The 22,183-nt window shown below is 39.2% G+C and overlaps 1 protein-coding gene and 1 long non-coding RNA gene across 3 annotated transcripts in view; one reads left to right on the top strand and one right to left on the bottom strand.

The window, feature by feature from the left end:
• Positions 1–28: 28 nt before the first annotated feature.
• On the bottom strand, positions 29–20,217 carry LOC137210282 (uncharacterized). Its single transcript, XR_010936441.1, has 3 exons — positions 20,045–20,217; positions 575–631; positions 29–320 (listed from the first exon to the last, which is right to left on the bottom strand). It is a non-coding gene; the product is annotated as an uncharacterized lncRNA (long non-coding RNA).
• Positions 20,153–22,183, top strand: part of E2F5 (E2F transcription factor 5) — a 28,755-nt gene continuing 26,724 nt past the window's right edge. Inside the window, exon 1 of one of the 2 annotated variants that reach the window (XM_067711961.1) lies at positions 20,153–20,480. In XM_067711961.1, the coding sequence (XP_067568062.1) occupies positions 20,250–20,480 (231 nt within the window). In that variant the 5' untranslated portion in view covers positions 20,153–20,249. The remainder of the gene's footprint in view (positions 20,481–22,183) is intronic. The other variant, XM_067711962.1, reaches the window with a different exon arrangement.

Raw genomic sequence — 22,183 nt, 5'->3', positions numbered from 1 at the left:
AGTCAAACTGTTGGGAAAATCTTGAAAGCAGTGAGAAAATATGATTTATTTCATATAAAGAAACAATATAACTAACAGTTGACTTCTCATCAGAAATAATGGAGACCAGAAGTCAGTGAAAGACATATTTTAGGTACAGGAAGAAAAGGAACAGTAAATCAAGAATTCTACATCCAGGGCTCCCCTGGTGGCGCAGTGGTTGAGAGTCCGCCTGCCGATGCAGGGGACACGGGTTCGTGCCCCGGTCCGGGAAGATCCCCCACGGAGCAGCTGGGCCCGTGAGCCATGGCCGCTGAGCCTGCGCGTCTGGAGCCTGTGCTCTGCAATGGGAGAGGCCACAACAGTGAGAGGCCCATGTACCGCAAAAAAAAACAAACAAAAAAATAGAATTCTACATCCAACAATATTATCCCTCAGAATAAATGCAAAACAAATGAGACTAGAAGCAGTGGGCTGACAGAGTACTCAAAAAAAATTAGCTAAGAATCTTATATCCCACAAAACTATCTTTTAAACATGAAACCAAAATAAAGTCATTCCCAGGTAACAGAAAATGTGTTCCTACCAGACCCACCTTACAACAAAGGCTGAAGGAAGTTCTTAAGGCTTCAGATCCTTTCAGAAGGTGACCCTAGAGAGTAATTTCAATACACATGAGAAGAAAAAAACACCAGTAAAGGTAATTATAAAAGAATATAAATACATATTTCTTTTCCTTTCATCCCTTAGCTGATTAAAAAAGCAAATATGTAAAACAATGTGTATAATTGTATTATTGGGAGTAAAACAAAATGTAATATTTCTCAATATCAGCACAAAGGTGGGTGAAAGCAAAGCTGTACGGAAGCAAGGAAGTAACAGGAGACAGTAACTTGAAATCATAGGAACAAGTGACACCAGTAATAAATATGAAAATGTAACTATATATATTTGCTCTTCTTAGACTTTAAGTTATATAAAACAACTATAAAAACAGTTGCAATTATAAAATTGATGTAACATGTATAACAGAAAGCACAAAAAGAGGAAGAGAATAGAGCTATATAGAAGATTCTATATTTCATTGAAACTGGGTTAGTATAAATCTTGTATATTCTGATAAGGTAGGTATAAGCCCTTGTGAAGCCATTAAGGAAGTAACTCAAAATAAATAACTAAAAAATAGAATTAAAATGTTATACTAGAAAATATTTGTGTAATACAAAAGAAGCAGAAGTAGAGCAATAAAGTATAAAGCAATTATTAAATGCAATAAAAAAGACAAGATATTTAGAAAACAAAAAATGGCAGAAATAAGTTCAACTCATGTATAATTCAACTACATCAATAATTATGTTGTGTGACTGGATTAAATAATCCAAAAGACAAAAATAGACAAGAAAACAAGATCCAGCTGTGTGTTGCCTACAAGACACTTTCAAATATGCAAATAGGTTGAAAGTAAAAGAACAGAAAAAGATATGTAAATAGCAACCATAAGAAAGATGGAGTGGCTATACTAATATCAGACAAAATAGACTTTGAAACAAAAATGTACTAGTAGGAAAGATGATAAAATGTCAATTTATCAGGAATGTATAATAATTATTAACATGGATGTACCTACTGGCATATTCCCAAAATTCATGAAGCAAAACTGACAGGCTTGAAGGGAGAAAAAGGTAATTCAACAGTAACAGAAAATTCAATACTTCACTTTCAATAATGGATAGAACAATGAGGCATGAGTTCAACAAGAGAACAGAAGACTTCAATGACACGGTAAACCAACTAGGCCTAACAGACATCTGCAGGATGCTTTCAACAACAGCAGAATCTTTACATTCTTCTGAAGTGCACATGGAACGTTCTGCAGTATAGATTAGATGGAAGGTCAGAAAGCAAGCCTCAATGGATTTAGAAGTATTGAAATCACACAAAGTATGCTCTGTGACCACAGCAAACTGAAATTAGGAAGGAATAACAAATTTGGGGAATTTAGAATTATGTGGAAATTAAACACACTCCTAAATAAGTACTGGATCAAAGAAGAAATCACAAGGGAAATTAGAAAAATTCTTTGAGGTGAATGGAAATGAAAAGAATAACAAAATTTATGAAATGTAACTAAAGTAGTTGTCAGAAGGAAATTTTTATCTGCAAGCAACTCCATTAAAAAAGAAGAAAAACCTGAAATTAATATCCTAACCTTTCACCTATAAATACTGGGAAAAGTGGAGCAAACTAAAGCCAAAGCAGACAGACTGAAGGAAATAAAAATTAGAGCAGAAATTAATGAAAATAGAAAAGCAACACAATCAGTGCACCTAAAATTTTGACTTTGAAAAATCTACAAAATAAACCTTGAGCTAAATTAATTCAGGATAAAAGGGCTCAAATTACTAAAATCAGGAATGAGCACAAGAAAATGATAATAATAAGGGTGGGAGGAAACTCTGGAAGTTGTTGAATATGTTTATGGCCTTAATGATGGTGATAGTTTCATGAGTTTATACTTACTCCCACTCATCAAATTGTACAGACTATGTACAGCTTTTGAATGTCAATCATACCTTAATACAGTGGTTTAAAATAAAAAGAAAGAACTCCATAGGCAATAGAATCAAAAAGAATAAAATTCTTAGGTATAAATTTAACAAAAGAAGTGCAAATCTCATACTCTGAAAACTACAAAACATGGTTGAAAGGAAACAAAGAAGACAATATTCATGGATTGGAAGACTTAAGGTGGTAATTCTCCCCAAATTCATCTACAGATTAAATGCAATCCCTACCAAAATCTCGGCTAGCTTATTTGCATAAATTGACAACATGGTCTCTAAAATTCATACAGAAATTCAAGGGACCTAGACTATCAATCTTGAAAAAGTTGGAAAACTCACACTTCTTCATTTAAAATCTTACTAGAAAGGTACAGAGGGACAGCAGCCAAGATGGCAGAGTAAAAGGACCCTAAGCTCACCTCCTCTCAGGAGCACACAAAAATAACAAAAATCTGCAGAACAACCATCATTTAAAAAGACTGAAACCTACCAGAAAATATCATTTAAAAAGACTGAAACCTACCAGAACATATCCTCTATAGCTAAAGACATAAAGAAGGAACCACAATGAGACTGGCAGACTCATAATATAAAATCTCATCCCCCCTGCGTGGGTGATCCACAAACTGGAGAATAATTATATTACAGAGGTTCTCCCACAGGAATGAGAGTTCTGAGCCCCAGCCTGGGGTTCCAGCACTGTGAAGAGGAGTTCCCAGAGCATTCAGTTTTGAAGGCCAGCGGGGCTTAATTGCAGGAGCTCCACAGGATTGGGGGAAATAGAGACTTCACTCCTACAGGGCACACAAAATCTCATGCATACCAGGACCAAGGGCAAAAGCAGTAATTTGATAGGTGCCTGGGCCAGACCTACCTGCCGGTCTTGAAGCATCTCCTGGAGAGGTGAGGGGCAGCTCTTGCCCACCATGGGGACATAGGCACTGATGGCAGAGATATGGGGGAGCGTTCACAAAAAGACCACAAAACAAGTTCTATATGAACTCTCACTGGAGTGAGACATCTTGCTTGGGTCACTAGCACCAAGACCTGGCCCCACCCAACAACCTGTAGGCTCTAGTGCTGGAATGCCTCAGGCCAAACAAACTGAGTGGGGACACAGCCCCACCCATCAGCAGACAGGCTCCTAAAGACTTGCTGAGCCCACAGACACCTCTAGACACGCCCCTAGACATGGCCCTGCCCACCAGAGGACCAAGACCAACTCCAGCCCCTTGGGGGCAGGCACCAGCCCCTCCTGCTTAGAAGCCTGCACAAGTCTCTAGACCAGACCAGCTTCAACCACCAGGGGGCAGACACCAGAAGCAAGAAAACTAAAGTCCTACAGGCTGCAGACAGAGTCCACAAATGCAGGCCAGACACTATCCTGGGACCAGCTGGTCCCTAGCCATTGGGTGACAAGAGGGGAGTACACTGCTGGGATGCATAGGACATCTCCTACAGAGGGCCACTTCTCCAAGGTTGAGAAACATAAAAGGACTGCACTCTTAAAGGGCATGCACAAAATCTCACACACTCTGGGACCCAGTGCAAAAGCAGTGGTTTGAAAGGAGCCTGGGTGAGACCTAACCTACTTATGTTAGAGAGTTTACTAGAAAGGCAGGAGGCAACTGAGCTCACCCTAGAGACATAGACACTGGGGCAGCCATTTGAGGGAGCTCATTCTACCACATGGACACTGGTGCTGGCAAGCACCAACTTGGAATCTTCCCTCTAGCTCATAAGCCTCAGGACCCAGCCCTGCCCCCATGCACCAGTCTATAGTCACCAACACTGGGACAACTCAGTAAGCAGGGACAAAGCCCCCTGCACACACACACCAGCATAGAAGCTGCCTTAAGACTCACTGAGCCCACAGCCTCCCCTGGACATGACCCTGCCACCAGAGGGCCAAGGAATTTGTCCCCACACACCAGTGTGCAGGCCTAGACCTGGGACCCCAGGGCCCTGCAACCAGAGACACTCGTATCCAGATCCACGTACCAGTGGGCAGGCACCAGCCCCAGAATCCCTGGCCTCACTTACCCATGAGCCTGCTCTAGCCTTGGGATCAGTCTCACAGACCAGAGGGCAGACACCAGCCCCAGGACAACTGCAGCCCCACAGCCTGTGGACCCAGCCCACCCACCAACAGCCCAGCCCCAGCCCTGGGACTGGCTGGGCCCTGGGCCTGCCCACCAGCAGGCCAACCCAAGCTTCAGAATACCCCAGGCCCCACACCCAGGGGTGTCAGGAACCACTCCCATCCAATAACAGCTCTGGGACACCCTGGGCCCTGCAGGCAGAACTCAGGACATCGCTCTGCCTATGGGTAGGTCATCACTAGCTCCAGGACATGGCTTCACCCACCACTGGGCAGGAACCAACCCTGAGATCTCCTGGAAGCTGACAGCCCATCAGTGAGCGAGTACTAGCCGTCTGGGGTTCCACCACCAGCTACCTCATGACACAGCCTCAAAAACCAATGGTCAGCAGCCTCCAAACAAGGAGGGCCTGGCAACCAACTGGACCAGGGACCAGCCAGGCCTACCAGACTTCCCACAGTAGTCAGCCCACCACCACAGAAAGACCCAAGCAGCCCACATAGGGGGCACCCCTAGAGCATATAGCTCTTGTGACAAGAGTGGAGTGCACTGCTGGGATGCATAGCTACATCTCCTACAAAAGGCTACTGCTGCAAGGCTGGAAAATGTAACCAAACTACCAAATACATAGAAATAAAAACAGCAAGTTAGGCAAAATAAAGTGACAGAGGAACATGTTCCAAAAGAAGGAACAAGATAAAACCCCAGAAAAAGAAGTGAAATAGAGATAGGCAATCTACTTGGGAAAGAGTTCAGGGTAACAATTGTAAAGATGATCAAAGAACTCAGTAGAAGAGTGGATGCACAGATTGAGAAGTTAGAAGTATTTAACAACAAAGTGTTAGAAAATACAAATAACAACCAAACAAAGACCAAGACTACAATAACTGAAATAAAAAATACACTAGATGAAATCAACAGTAGACTAAATTATACAGAGGAAAGGATCAGCAAGCTGGAAGACAAGGTAATGGAAATCACTGACGCCAAACAAAAAAAAGAATGAGAAGAAATGAAGACAGTTTAAGAGACCTTTGGGACAACATCAAGTCTACTAACATTTGCATTATTGGGGTTCCAGAAGGACAAGAGAGAGAGAAAGGGACTGAGAACATATTTGAAGATATAATAGCTAAAAAATGTCCTAACCTAGGAAAGGAAATAGACATCAAAGTCCAGGAAGCATGGAGAGTCCCAAACAATATTAACCCAAAGAGGAACAACACCAAGACACATTGTAATTAAAATGGAAAAATTAAAGATAAAGAGAGAATATTAAAAGCAACAAGGAAAACAAAAAATCTATAATAGATAACACACACACAAAAAGGAAAGAAATCCAGGTATAACACTCAAGATAGACACCAAATCACAAGAGAATAGAACAAAAGAAGACAAAAGGAACAACAACAAAAACCCCACAAAAATAATCCCACAACAATTCACAAAATGGCAATAAGAACATACATATCAATAATTACTTTAAAAGTAAATGGACTAAATTCTCCAATCAAAAGACATAGAGTGGTTGAATGAATACAAAATGAGACCCATATATATGTTGCTTACCAGAGACTCACTTCAGATCTAAAGACACACAGACTGAAAGTGAGGGCATGGAAGAAATTATTCCATGCAAATGGGAATCAAAAGAAAGCTGGAGTAGCAATACAAATATCAGAGAAAATGGACTTTAAAACAGACTGTTATAAGAAACAAAGAAGAACATTACTTAATGATGAAGGGATCAATCCAAGAAGATATGACAACTGTAAATACATATGCACCCAACACAGGAGAACCTAAATACATAAGGCAAACATTAACTAACATAAAGGGAGAAATTGACAGTAACACAATAATAGTAGGGGACTTAAAACTCTGCTTACATCAAGGGACAGATCACCCAGATAGAAAATCAATAAGGAAATACTGGCCTTAGAGGACACATTAGATCAGAAGAACTTAATAGATATACATGGAACATTCCATCTAAAAGCAGCAGAATACACATTCTTTTCAAAGGCACATAGAACATTCTCCAGGATGGACCACATGCTAGACCACAAAACAAGCCTTGGTAAATTTAAGAAAACTGAAACCATATCAAGCACATTTTCCAACCAAAATGCTATGAGACTAGGAATTAACTACAAGAAAAAAAACCCTGCAAAAAACACAAACATGTGGAGGCTAAATAATATGCTATCAAACAACCAATAGATCACTGAAGGCATCAAAGAGGAAATCAAAAAAATGTCTGAAAGATGAAAATGAAAACACAATGATCCAAAAGCTATGGGTTGCAGTAAGAGCAGATCTAAAAGACAAGTGTATAGTGATAAAAGCTTACCCAAGGAAACAAGAAAAATCTCAAATAAACAAACTAACCTTACACTTAAAGGATCTAGAAATAGAAGAACAAACAAAATCCAAAGTTAGTAGAAGGAAAGAATGCATAAAGATTAGAACAGAACTAAATGAAACAGAGACTAAAAAAAAAGAGAAGATCAATGAAACTTAAAGCTGATTCTTTGAAAAGATAAACAAAATTGATAAACTTCTAGCCATCATGAAAAAAAGAGAGAGGGCCCAAATCAATAAAATCAGAAATGAAAAAGGAGAAGTTACAACCAACACCACAGAAATACAAAGGATCATAAGAGACTATTATTAACAACAATATGCCAACAAAATGGACAACTAGAGGAAATGGACAAATTCTTAGAAGTGTACAATCTCCCAAGACTGAACCAAGAAGAATTAGAAAATAGGAACAGACCAATTACCAGTAATGAAATTGAATCAGGAATTTTAAAACTCCCAACAAACAGAAGTCCAAGACCAGATGGCTTCACCGGTGACTTCTACCAAACATTTAGACAAGGGCTAACACCTATCCTTCTCAAACTATTCAAAAAAATTACAGAGAAACAAATGCTTCCAAACTCATTCTATGAGACCAGTGTCACACTGATACCAAAACCAGACAAAGATATCACAAAAAAGAAAATTACAGCCCGATATCCCTGATGAACATAGATGCAAAAATACTCAAGAAAATATTAGCAAAGTAAATCCAACAATATTTTTAAAGGATCATACACCATGATCAAGTGGGATTTTTCCCAGGGATGCAAAGATTATCAATATCCACAAATCAATCAATGGGACAAACCACAATAACAAACTGTAAGATAAAACCATATGATGATTTAAAAGATGTAGAAAAAGCTTTTGATAAAATTCAACATTTTTTTATAACAAAAACTCTCCAGAAATTAAGCATAGAAGGAACATACCTCAGTATAATTAATAAAGGCTATATGTGATAAGCTCACAGCTAACATCATACTCAACAGTGAAAAACTGAAAGCATTTCCTCTAAGGTCAGGAACAAGACAAGGATGCCCACTTTCACCACTTTCACTTTTATTCAACATAGTATTGAAGTCCTAGCCATGGAAGTCAGACAAGAAAAAGAAATAAAGGGAATCCAAATTGGAAAGGAAGAAATAAAACTGTCACTTTGTGCAGACATTATGCTATAGAATTCCTTAAGATGCCTCCAAAAAACTACTAGAGCTCCACAATGAATTTGTTAAAGTTGCAGGACACAAAATTAATATACAGAAATTGGTTCCATTTCTATACACTAAAAGCAAGCAATCAGTAGGAGAAATTAAGGAAGCAATATTTACCATTGCTTCAAAAAGAATAAAATACCTACAAATAAACTTACCTAAAAAGGTAAAAAGAACTGTACTCAGAAAATTATAAGACACTAATGAAGGAAACTGAAAACAACAAAAACAGATGGAAAGATAAACCATGTTCATGGATTGGAAGAATTAATATTGTTAAAATGACCATACTGCCCAAGGCAATCTACGGATTCAATGCAACACCTATCAAAATACCAACAGCATTTTTCACAGAACTAGAACAAATAATCTAAAATTTTGTATGAAAACACAAAAGCCCCTGAATAGGCAAAACAATCTTAAGGAATAAGAACAGAGCTGGAGGAATCATGCTCCCTGACTTCAGACTATACTACAAAGCTACAATAATCAAAACAGTATGGTACTAGCCCAGAAAATAGACACATAGATCAATGGAACAGATTAGAGAACCCAGAAATAAACTCTCACACTTATGGTCAATTAATCTACAACAAAGGAGGCAAGAACATACAATGGTGAAAAGACAATCTCTTCAGTCAGTCGTGCTGGGAAAACTTGACAGCTACATGTAAAAGAATGAAATTAGAACATTTTCTCATACAAAAATGAACTCAAAATGGATTAAAGACCTAAATATCAGACCAGATACCATAAAACTCCTAGAGGAAAACATAGGCAGAACACTCTTTGACATATATCATAGCTACATGTAAAAGAATGAAATTAGAATATTTTCTCATACAAAACTGAACTCAAAATGGATTAAAGACCAAAATGTAAGACCAGATACCATAAAATTCCTAGAGGAAAACATAGGCAGAACACTCTTTGACATATATCATAGCAATATTTTTGTTTTGATCTGTTTCCTAAGGTAAAGTAAACAAAAGCAAAATTTAGTGAATAGAACCTAGCTAAATGTAAATGGTTTTGCACAGCAAAGGAAACCATCGACAAAATGAAAAGACAACCTACTGAATGGGAGAAAATATTTGTAAGTGATATGACCAATAAGGGGTTAATATCCAAAATATATAAACAGCTCATACAACTTGATATCAAACAAACAACCAGCCAAACCATTGATTAGAAAATGGGCAGAGGATTTGAATAGACATTTTTCCAAAGAAGACATACAGATGGCCAACAGGTACATGAAAAGATGTTCAACATCAATAATCATCAGAGAAATGCAAATCAAAACTACAATGAGATATCACCTCACACCTGCCAGAATAAACTATCATCAAAAAGATCACAAATAATAAATATTGGCAAGGATGTAGAGAAAAGGGAACCCATGTACACTGTTGATGGGACTGTAAATTGGTGTAGCCACTGTGGAAATCAGTTTGGAGGTTTCTCAAAAAACTAAAAATAGGGACTTCCCTGGTGGGCCAGTGGGTAATACTCTGTGCTCTCAATGCAGGGGTCCCTGGTTGGGGAACCATATCCCACATGCATCCTGCAACTAAGAGTCCACATGCTGCAACTAAGAAATCCACATGCCACAACTAAGAGCTCACATGCCACAACTAAGACCTAGCATGGCCAAAATAAATAAATAAAAAATAAATACATACTTTAAAAAAACTAAAAATAAAACTACCATATGATCCAGCAATTCCACTCCTGGGTATATATCCAAAGAAAATGAAAACACTAATTTAAAAGATACATACACTCCAATGTTGATAGCAGCATTATTTACAATAGCCAAAATAGGGGAGCAACTTAAGTGTCCATCACTAGATGAATGGATAAAGACAATATGGAATATATTTACTATGGAATACTACTCAGCCATACAAAAGAATGAAATTTTGACATTTTTAATAACATGAATGGACCTGGTGCGTATTAGGCTTAGTGAAATGTTAGGCAGAGGAAGTCAAATATTGCTATGGTATCACATATATGGAATCTAAAAATAAAACAAACTTAGGGAATATAACATAATAGAAACAGACTCACAGTTATAGAAACAAACTAGTGGTAACCAGTGGGGAGAGGAAAGGGGGGTAGATAAGATAAGAGTAGAGGATTAGAGATACAAACTACTATATATAAAATAAACTATAAGAATATATTATACAACATAGGGAATATAGCCAATATTTTATAATAACTATAAATGGAATATAATACCTTTTTAAAAATTAATTACTATGTTGTACACCTGAAACATATAATATTGTAAATCAAATATATCTCAATAAAAAAAATCACAAAGTGTAGAAAATATTTTGAATTGGATGAAAATGAAAATAGAACATGGAAAACATTATGGGATGCAGCAAAACAATGTTTAGAGAGAAATTTATAGATTTAAATGCCTATGTTAGAAAGAAGGAAAGGTTTCAAATCAGTAATTTAAGTTTCCTTTTTAAGAAATCAGAAAGGGACTTCCCTGGTGGCACAGTGTTTAAGAATCCACCTGCCAATGCAGGGAACACGGGTTTGATCCCTGGTCCGGGAAGATTCCCACATGCTGCGGAGCAACTAAGCCCGTGTGCCACGAGTACTGAGCCCGCGCGCCACAGTTACTGAAGCCTGCATGCCCTAGAGCCCGCACACCACAACTACCGAAGCCCCTGTGCCTAGAGCATGTACTCTGCAACAAGCCGTCACAATGAGTAGCCCACACACTGCAACGAAGAGTAGTCCCTGCTCGCCACAGCTAGAGAAAGCCGGCATGCAGCAACGAAGACCCAATGCAGCCAAAAAAAAAAAGAAAGAAAGAAAGAAAAGAAACCAGAAAAAGAAGATCCACTTAACCCCAAGGATAAAAATATTAAATCTCAGAGCAGAAATCAATCAAATAGAAAAGAAACAAAAAAAAGCAATAGAGAAACTAGCAATCAAACCAAAAGTTGGTTCTTTGAAAATATTTTCAAAAAATGATGCACTTTTAACAACTCTGGGCAATAAAGAAGAGAGAATAAAATTTTCTAAAATCAAGAATGAAGAAGGGTCAGCATTACAGACTCTAAAGATGCTAAAAAGGATTATAAGAAATATGATTAACAACTTTATGCTGACAAATTAGATGACTTAGTTGAACAAATTTTTGAAAAGATACAAATTACCAAAACTGACTCAAGAAAAAATAGAATATCTGAATAAACCTATAATAAGTAAACTGAATTCCTACAAAGAAAAGCTCAGGTTCAGACAACTTTGCCAGTGAATTCTGTAAAATATTTTAAAAATAAATAAAATCAGTCCATAGCCATACTCTTTCAGAAAAGAGAGAAGGAAAGAATAGTTCTCAACTCATTCAATATGGCGAGTAATAAGTTGATAATTTCTGGTGGCCATTAATTATAAATAATATTTATAAACTCACTTATAGTAAGTCTCTACTAATATGTACCCCCTATGATGTGTATGTCAATGTTAAAGAATGGCTTTGATGGCCACACCAGCCTGGATTTCTTCTCTGAACGATTAGATACTTGATATTTCACCTCTGACCATACTGTTGGTGGTAGATGGCCATGTGTACTTCTTTCCCGTTAAAAGTCCCCTGTCCACAGTAGTCACTGTCAAGCTAATTATCAAGGAGACTTTTGTCTACTTCAACCTCCTGGAGGAAAGAGTAGTTCCTTAATATTGCGTGGATAGGTAAAAGTGAGGATACAAATCAACTGTGATCCATAGATATTGTTCAGCCAAATATCAGTCAGCCCCATTCATAAATCATCAAGTTTTTTGCCTGATGATGAGCTCAGCATGTGGTTGATCCCAATTTGTTAAAATAGATGATATAATATGAAGGGACACTTCAGGAAGATTTTGGAATCCTTAGTGTGCACTAAGGTAGCACATGCTCCATCAAGCTTGTCTAGTTATTACCATTTATCTAATCTTGATTATACCATTTCTACTAGCTGCTAGAGTACTAGGCTTATTATCTGTGAGAAGGAAGAGCTAAGAGCCCTCAATTCATAACAGGCAGTTTAGGCCGTTGTGTGATACAGAAATGGGCTCTGTATTGACACATGCTGTGTGTGTGTGTGTGTGTGTGTGTGTGTGTGTGCCTTTTGTCTAAAGATGATTGAAAAGATGTTAGAGGTTTAAAAAATTATTTGACTTTCTGGGTCATGGGACCTGACCTAAGAAGGGTTGATTACAACTGAAGCTTATTCCTGAATCCAAAATCTTGATTTAAAAGTACCTCAGCTTGGGCTTCCCTGGTGGGGCAGTGGTTGAGAGTCCGCCTGCCGATGCAGGGGACATGGGTTCGTGCCCCGGTCTGGGAAGATCCCACATGCCGCAGAGCGGCTGGGCCCGTGAGCTATAGCCGCTGAGCCTGCGCGTCCGGAGCCTGTGCTCCGCAATGGGAGAGGCCACAACAGTGAGAGGCCCACGTACTGCAAAAAAAAAAAAAAAAAAAAAAAGTACCTCAACTCAAATTTACTAGACTTCCAGCTTAACTAGTACATACAGCACATCAAGTTCCCAAGGCCAAGATATGCTGTCTCAAGGCTGCTGGCTCCGTCAAGGTTGGGATGTTAGGATAGAGGTTTCAGTTTAATATTGTGGAGTATAATTAGGAAAGATATTCTACCTTCTCTCATCCATTGGAATTCCAGTATGTTCACTTACATGGCAAGACCCTAAGTTTTTTGGAGGGATAACAATTTATCCCTTCTCCTTTTTGTTGAGATGTTAGTGAATAAGAAGTTGATATCTTGCTTCATTAAATCCTACTAACATTTAAATATCATCAATGCAGTTGATGATAGTAATGTCCTTAGGTTGATCTCATCATTGAAAGTCCCAGTAAATAAATCTGTGACAAATAGTAGGTGAATCCAGATTTTATAGGGGGTGGGAGAGCAACATTGCCAAAGTTGTGATTGCTTAATTCAATTGGTAGACTTTTATCAAGAAATCTTGATATTCCATCTGATTTATGATTTATCAGCTGGCCATACTGGAGGATTGAAAGGAGATAGAGTGGAAATACCAAAGGTGGTCCTCAGTTATCTATTTTTTACTTCCTCTGGAGAGATGGTATTGCTGCTTACACCTAATGTACATGGCTTGAATCACAGTGATCAAAGGAGATATGACCAGCTAAACACATTTTATTAATATAATTGACTCAATTATGTTAAGTGAATGTAACCACTGCTTTTGTCCAAGTGTCTCCTCGGGAGTACATAAATTTAAGACAGCTGTTTTAGGGTGCCTAGATTCTGATTGAGTTCTTTCATTACAGCTCAGTCATGCTCTTATTCCCACCATCAGTGGCACAGCTTGGGTCTAAGTCAACAGTCTGACCCAATTGCTTCCCATCAGATAGCTCAAACCTTGTCCTTTCTAGAGCTCCCTACCAAATCTCTTACCCCATTATCACTCTTTGAGAGGTCTATTGAATCAGGCATACAGCCACCTACAAAGCAAAAGAAACAAACGTCTATTTATTAGAACTTATGAAACAAAAGCTAGAACCAATCCCCACCCTCAACCCTTACCTCAGGATCTAGCTGAGGATATGTTCAGGCTTTAAAGAAAGGGTAAGCATCCTTCCCACGTGGCCACTCTCTTTGGTTTGATATACATACTTAGAGGAAATTATATAGGGTGATCAGTCTGTGGGTCTTAACCTGAGTCTCACCAAATCAAAACACTCATTTCCAGGGGCTGCTGTACAGTTTTCCACCATGACTCCTACCAGGTTTTGGAAAGGAATTTAGAAGTATAGTTGTTACATCTGTAAGTAAACTGAATTTTTTCTTATACTTCCTTCAAGAAGTATATAAGCTGTAGTCTGCTTATATACACATGGATCTAAGTAAGAATGTGATTTATAATTGAGGTTGGATTTTTATTTTCCATTTTATCAAATTCTTGGAATACCTTTTACTTAAACCTAAGGAAATGGTTGTTCTTATAATCTTGAGAATTTGGAGTCTAGTTCAATATCATAAGAATTGTCAATATCTTTCTAGGATTTTGACTACTGTCTGGCAGTACTGCCCACAGTAGATAATTACTCTTGACTCACTTGATGGTTATATGCTTCCCAACCACCTCCCACCTTGCAGTAGGCTGTTCTCATAGCTGCCGCAACTTTCAATGGATTATCTTATTTTTGTTCCCCAGTTTTTCACTTCCATATACATACTGCTATATTTGTTGGTAATGTACCTGTCTTGATTTTAGAGTCTGTTTTCTTAGGATGTGGTCCCCTGAGAGTAAGGGCACAGTGGGAGACTTTGAAGATTGGTCTATACCACTTCTTTCCATTATCCTTAAACCTTTGTGGGGAGGGGCTTCTTGACTGAAAGATAGTTTCTTCTGGACAGTGGTGAAGAGAACACTAGTTTATACTTTCAAATCCTGGACTCTCCCTCCTACTCAGTGTTAACAATGCTGGCAGGTATCACCTACTATTTTGTAAACATTACTGATCTTATGAAATCTGTCTAGTTGCTCTCTTTACTGATAAAACCCACATAACAATTCTGAACTTGGAGAGGAAATTCTTTGCGATGCATAATTGGCTAAAAACTACAAGAGTAGTTTAAGTTTTCTAAATTGTTTTCTTCCTGTCAGTTAAAAGATAAGTGTTTACCAAAGTTCAACTGATTATGATCATTGAATAAACTGACCATATAAAAATTGGCATAACATCGTTAATTTCACCTTCATGATTTTGGGGTTTCACACTACCCAAACTATTAGTTTCTTATCAGTTTTCCAAAAATGGACTTACTTTTAAAAATTAAATATCTCTTTTAGCCACAACTTAAATAACATAAATGAAATCACTAGTTTAATGTTTTGGTCATGTTTATTTTTAATTTTTGCCTAATCCACATTAAATTAATCATGAAAGTATTAAAATAACAAAAGATTTACCATGTATCAGCTACAGTCATTCTGTTAACACTAGTAATATGCATATCACACAATTACAAAAGACAGATAGATTGTTGGATGATCTACTGACTGAGGAAAGATACCAAAGGTAGTTTTTTTTTCCAGTTTACAAAACATTTTTTTTTCAGAGATTCTAAAAGCATGTATTATTTCATTTTGTAATGTGTATGGCTAACATGACTTAGTTGGGAGATATCCACTGAGAGTCTGAATTTAATTTTTGCTGAATAAATTCCTTAATTTTTATAAATGGCACACATATAATTAAATAAATAGGTATTTTTATAAATAAAATAGTCAATTACAGTAGAGCAAGATAGGATGGTACATTTATTAACATTAGATAATTCTAGGGTACCTATAATCATTATCTTGAGGGATTTATTTTAGAGTGCTTTATTTTTTCATTCTAGGGAATAGATGTGACACTACACAAGGAATTGAATGATGTGGGGACCATTCACTGGTGAGAAATTCTTTTGATAAAACCACTTTTGACTTAGAATTACTCTCTCGGTGATAAATTCAAAAATTGTCAACTCTAGGCTGACACAGGGTATTAGTTACCAAAGGGTTTGTATCAGAGCGTATGATTTTTAAGTTTGTGTCTTAATTAGGGCAATGTATTGTGAATAGGAGGTCTTTATGCTATGGCTTATTATTTGCACGGCAGTCATCTTGCTTTGGTAGTTTAGTGATAAACACTTTTACCTTACTGAAATTTCAAAAAAACAGTGTTATCAACAGTGTTTCCAGTGGGAGAGTTGCTGAGCAACTTGATTTTTCAGGAAGGTCTAAGTGACATACAGTTTCTGTAAATGTTTGACCATATTTACCTTCCCTTTTTATACACAAGAGCAGTCAGAGGACTGTTCAGGTGTTAGTAAATAGAAGCTTCTAGTGTATATTAGTTGAGTTTATTTTTGTTACAACAAACTTGGATCTCTTGTTCTTACATTTGAATATGTGTGGTTGAAGTTCAAACCCCAACATCAAATCGTAAGTTTTAACTTAATGAAGATGAGAATTCGAATTTTCAGTCTGACTCTTCAAGAAGATTTAGAAGCAACTATTTGTTTCTTTTAATATCATGCCATATTTTTGAATGTAAGCTGCCTTCTGAATGTAAGCTTCCCTCTTTCGGTAAGCTGCCTTGATAGGGCAATAACGTAGAGTATAAGTCACTAAATAAAATTTAAAATCTCTTTAATGTGTGTGAATTATATTTCTATAGGTGTTTGAATGTAATCTTCATTTCCCGTTTCTGCTTACAGGGTACACACTTCTGAAGTCAAGGTCTTTGGGTTATCTATCATATTATTACTATACCATGCAGGTTATAGGTAGGTAAAAAATAATGTTGTTTGTCATAATGTGACGATTAATAATCCTTGAAACATATGTGTTTACCTAATTTTTTTAATCTTGAAAATGCATAAGATAGATGTTTGTGTGTTGTAAGATTTGGAAGGAAAAACAGAAAGCCAAATTTTATCTTCATTAACTTAGAACAGATTAAACAAGGGAGTAATAAAGCTGATGTAAGCAGCCTTTTGATGAAGTTTCTTAGCTCAAAGGAGACCTGAGAGTTGGAAGTTCCAACCTATCACTTCCAACTGATAGGCTCATGCATTTGAAAATCAGTACGCCACCATCAGTGAACAAAATAAAATTTGGTTGAATTTTCTTGAATAGTTAACTACTATATTATGACACAACTGCACATATATTAAACTGATCCTGGACTTCTATGAAAATAACATGTGAAATTCCACAAATGTGACACTCAGTCCAGTGAACTATGGGCTAATAAGTCATTCCGTCGAATTCAAAACACTGAAGTTCTCCCTCCTACTCCTGAATTGGCTAAGCAGCTGCACTTCCAAAATGCATAAAAATAATGAAAATATAATCAGGAGCATATAAACAATATTATAATAGATCATAATATTTGCCCAGTTAATCCGGTGTAATTAGTCTGAATTTAACAAAGGATTACTGTCATGCATTTAGTACTACATAGGTCAATGCAATACGGTTTAGTTTAACTGGATTATTCTAGTGCACAAAAATCTTACCTACTTCTTGAGAATATGCTATGAGTCCTAACTTTTGATGGAAAGAATTATTAGGCTTTTGTCAGAATTGGTACAAAGAACTAGTGTAGCAATTGATAGCCATTTAGAGTTGTCTCCTTTATAGCCAAAAGGATACAGAAATCAAATTCAGAGTAATATACTTCAAACAGTGACCAATATCAGTTTCTTAAAGATTATTTATATTCTGATTTTTAAAAATCACATTTTAAAATAATTCATTAGCAGAAATTCCAAAAAGTTTCAAAATATTAAAAAGACTTTTGCATTATCAGGCTCTGATCTTTAGCAGTTTTAGGAAAAATGATATATTTTATTATTTTTCATTGTGTTATTCAGTGTTTCTCAAAGGGGTGACTGTGTGCATGAGAATTACCTGAAACTATCTGTGAAGAAATGCAGATTCCCAGGTCAAATTCTCATATCAAATGCTGATTTAATCTCTGAAATTTGGAAAAAAGAATCACATTTTTAACAAACACCATAGATGATTTTTCTCCTTAAAGTTCGGAAGCCACTGGTGTAAGTAATTTGTAGTTTCTCTGACAGACATAGGATTTTGAAGGCTAATTGAAATAGCTGCTAACTTGTGAATGTGTTTTAGTTGAATCCTACTGAGTTTAAACAAATGAAAAATTCATTGTGAAAAACACAAAAATATTGCAAAATAAATTTCAAATGACCTATTAGCATCATTAATAATAACTGCGTTGTAGAAAAACTTTAAAAACTGAAATTAAAAAGAACAATTAAAAAATTACCAAAATAGTTATTACGATTTAATACTACATGCTATGGAACGAATTGTGTCTCCCCCAAATTCATATGTTAAAGCCTTAACCACATTTGGAGAGAGAGCCTTCGAGAGGTATAGGTTTAGACGAGGTCACAGAGTGGGGCCCTCATGATGGGATTAGTGCCCTTATAAGAAAAGACATCAGAGAACTTGTTTGCTCTCTCTCTCTCTGCTATGTGAGGACACAGAGAGAAGGTAGCTGTCTACAAGCCAGGAAGAGAGGCCTCACCAGAACCTGACCATGCTGGCATCCGAACTTCCAGACTCCAGAACTGTGAGAAAATAAATTTCTGTTGTTTAAGTCATCTTGTCTATGGTATTTTTGTTATGGCAGACCAAGCTAAGACACATATAAAAAAGTTTTTTAAAATAACAACTTTATTTTTATCAATTCCTGTCCCTGCATCTATAGCACAATGTTACCACTTCAAATTAAAACTAAAACCTCCTTAAGAAACACTATTGTATTTATTAATTCTATTAATTTATTAATAATAAATTAAAACTAATTTGCAAATTAATTTAATTTGTAAAATAATAATTTTGCTAATGCCAAATCACATAGCAGAACCCATTTTGAGATAACTTAAATTGAGTGGTTTTATTAATTGAATTTTTCATGTTTTACTAAAGATTTTTTTTTTTTTTTAGTTTGTGGTACGCGGGCCTCTCACTGTTGTGGCCTCTCCCGTTGCGGGGCACAGGCTCCGGACGCGCAGGCTCAGCGGCCATGGCTCACGGGCCCAGCCGCCCCGCGGCATGAGGGATTTTCCCGGACCGGGGCACGAACCCGTGTCCCCTGCATCGGCAGGCGGACTCTCAACCACTGCGCCACCAGGGAAGCCCTACTAAAGGTTTTTAATTTCAAGTTTTGCTTATAGAGTTCTTTGATTAAATAAAGGTTGTCTGGTTATTAATGAAGTTCTGTACCTATGAATTGGAAGCATAAATATTTTGTTATAAATGGTGTGTCCGGTTTTACTAGCTAATGCTGCTATTTCACTTCATTCCAGTGACCCTTTTTTGCTAGTTTATTGTTATTTTAAATTTAAAATATTTCTTGCATGAAACTTTCTTGATTAATTACCATCATATGGAATTTTCATTCACCTAATATTTATTGAGCATCTACTATATCCAAAGTGTTGTGTGTGACACCAACTCATTTAAAATTTAGTTCTGACTCTCGAGAGTTTGTAATCAAATGAGAAAAAAACTTTTACCCAGATCTGTGTGTTATCCCATTTCCCATCAATAGTTTGGGGTATCACGAAACACAAGAACCTGCGGGTGCCTAATATTCTAAATAACACAATATAATTTGGTTCCAGTAAGGTATTACGAACACTGTTCTAAATGCAGGAGATCTGGAGTCCAGCGGCGAGTCTGAGCAATTCAGGACCTCTCCCTCCACACCCCAGTATCTCTACCTATGATTCCATGATTCTGTTTTTCCTGTATTTCAAATCCAAAAAGATAATCTATGGAATATAACCCTGCATTTGGTCCGAGTCACTGAAATATTTGCAAAGGATCCTAAAGCTCGAAAAGAGCAGACAGCAGAAACCGCCCAATCAAGGTAAGTGACCGAAGGCTAATCTCGTGTGGCTCCACGGACCCAGCGGCTCAGAAATTGATGGCCACACGGCAGGGTTTTTTCCTGCCCTGAAGCCCTTGTTTCCTCCCGGCGTTGCTGCGGGAGGTCGCCGCTCCCGGGGTCGGCTCGCCAACAGCAGGGAGGCAAGTGTGAAACCCAGTCACCGACGCTGCCCTCCTCTCCGCTCGCCCCTCCTTCCTACAGAAAAATGCGTTTCCAAGCAACGGCGGGCCGCGGCGTCACTTCCTGCCATTTAAACTCGGGTCCCCACCCCTAGCCGCCCCTTCTTCTCGCTTCCACTCCCCCTCCCCTCGATCGTGGGCTTACTTCTCGCGTCCCCAGGCTCGGGGAGGGGGCGGAGGCCCGGCGCGCCGAGCGGCCCCCGGGCGGGTGGGCGCAGCGCACCTGTTGTTTGCAGGAGCCCGCGACCCTTCGTCCCGCCCTCGGCGGGCGGCGACGGCAGCGGCCGCCGCGGAGCCGACCCGGCAGGTGGCCGAGCGCGGGGGCCGCACCACCGCGGCGCGGGGACGCGATGGCGGCGGCCGAGCCCGCGGGCTCCGGGCAGCCGGCGCCGCAGGGCCAGGGGCAGGGCCAGCGGCCGCAGCCGCAGCAGTCCCAGGCGCAGCCCCCGCCGCCGCCGCCGCCGCCTCTCGGGGGCGGCGGGGGCGGCAGCAGCAGGCACGAGAAGAGCCTGGGACTGCTCACCACCAAGTTCGTGTCGCTGCTTCAGGAGGCCAAGGACGGCGTCCTGGATCTCAAAGCGGTGAGTGCGGGAGGCGGGGAGGGGGCGGACTTCCGAGCCCGCGGTCCTGGGAGAAGACCACCCTCTTGTCGCGTGGGTTGGGCGGCGCGGCGTGGACGCGCATCCCGGAGACCGGGAAACCCGCGAGCAGGGGCCACGTGGCCGGCGCCCAGGCCCTGGACGCCGGGATGGGGGAGGGACGCGGGACCAGGATGGCCCGGACCGACCGCGTTAACCAATGGGGCCCGGCGCTGCGCCGGGCTCTCGACAAAGAGCCCAGGAGCTCGGGCGCGCCCGCGTGGCTTCAGGCTCTGGGCGTAGGGACCCGAGGGCGACCGAGTGTCCTTGTTGCTCCGCGTCCACCTGTGGCAGAGCCTCAGGGGTTACCAGGGCGCTTTGCCCCGAGGCACCCTTGGGATTGATTTTGCTCTTGGGAATTGATGGTTTTAATAGGCGATTCTTGCTGAGACCGTGTTTCGGTTGTTTAAAACGAACAAGCAAACAAAATCCGATTTTGCCACCTCTTCTGGATGACACACACACAAAAAGGTGAACTCTTCAGCCCTCCCCGTTAAAACAATAATAGTAATTTAAAAAACCTCTTCCTTGTGCACTTCTTTTCATCATCCTGATGATTAAGAGGGATATTTGACTTGTGACTTAATTTGGTATCTGATATAAATTTCTAAAAGCGAGATTTGCCATCACACGAAAAGGGGGTGTTTTATAATTTTCACCCCAAAAGATGGAAGCGCTCAGTAAACTCCTATTTCACGAGACCGTGTGCTTCGTCTTTTACTACAGTTTGGAATTTTCAAACAGCAACATGCATCAAAAGCTGTTCCGTTAAACAAAATGACTTAACCGTTCAAGGCAGGACTTGGAAGGATTCCACAGCGCTGAGGAACAGCGCTGTGATCACACTTGAATTAAAATTCAGCCAGCACACGCAGTTTAAGTAAGAAGTAAAGAAATAAAAACAAAAATTACTAACGAGTCAGTAATCACTGCAGAGGATTGGTCCCAGCGCCTAGGGGAGGGTCAGGACCACCTTTCCTAGCTTGAGAGTGTGACTGCAGTCATCAAGGCTGTGCCTAAAGTAACAGAAGCAGCATCTGAGCAGGAGAGCATCTTCTAGTTCTCCCTGACCTGAACTCACAAAGGCCAACTTGATGGCCTCTGCTAGGGGCCCTCCTCTCAGTGTAGTGCAGGAGGTGAGGTATGTCACTGAATGCCGTCTCCTTTCCCTGGGTGTTCAGTATGTGATTGTTGAAATATCTGAATTGTTCTAGTTTATACAAATGAGGCACGATGCACATATTTTGCATTTCCGGAAGTAGTTTCTACTCTCTTCTTTTTGAAGTGTTACTCCTAGAATTTTCCCACACCCTTGGAAATTCTTGTTCTCGTTTTTTTTCCCCCACCCACTCTTTCCTCCATACCTCCCTCCCTGAAAGTGCTTTATGGCATATATAGTATTTAAATTGTTGTGAACTAAATTGGATTCTGTTTAAAGAATTTCACAGGAAGTCATGAGGTCATCAGTGAAAGCCAGGGATGTTACAAAGCATAGCTTGCAAACTACTATTCAAAATCTAGAAGTTCAGTTGTAGCCTGTGACTTCAGTAAGGAATCAGGAAAGTTTGGGATTTTCCAGATGAAACTGAACTCTGAGGGCTGACTGTGAAGGCTTCTGCAACTTGCCTTGGAATGGTGGAACTTTG

Source organism: Pseudorca crassidens, chromosome 17 (genome assembly GCF_039906515.1).
Source record: "Pseudorca crassidens isolate mPseCra1 chromosome 17, mPseCra1.hap1, whole genome shotgun sequence".
NCBI classification, from domain to species: Eukaryota; Metazoa; Chordata; class Mammalia; order Artiodactyla; family Delphinidae; genus Pseudorca; species Pseudorca crassidens.
The sequence above is the reverse complement of the archived record's forward strand: the minus strand, read 5'-3'. Positions and strand labels throughout refer to the sequence as shown.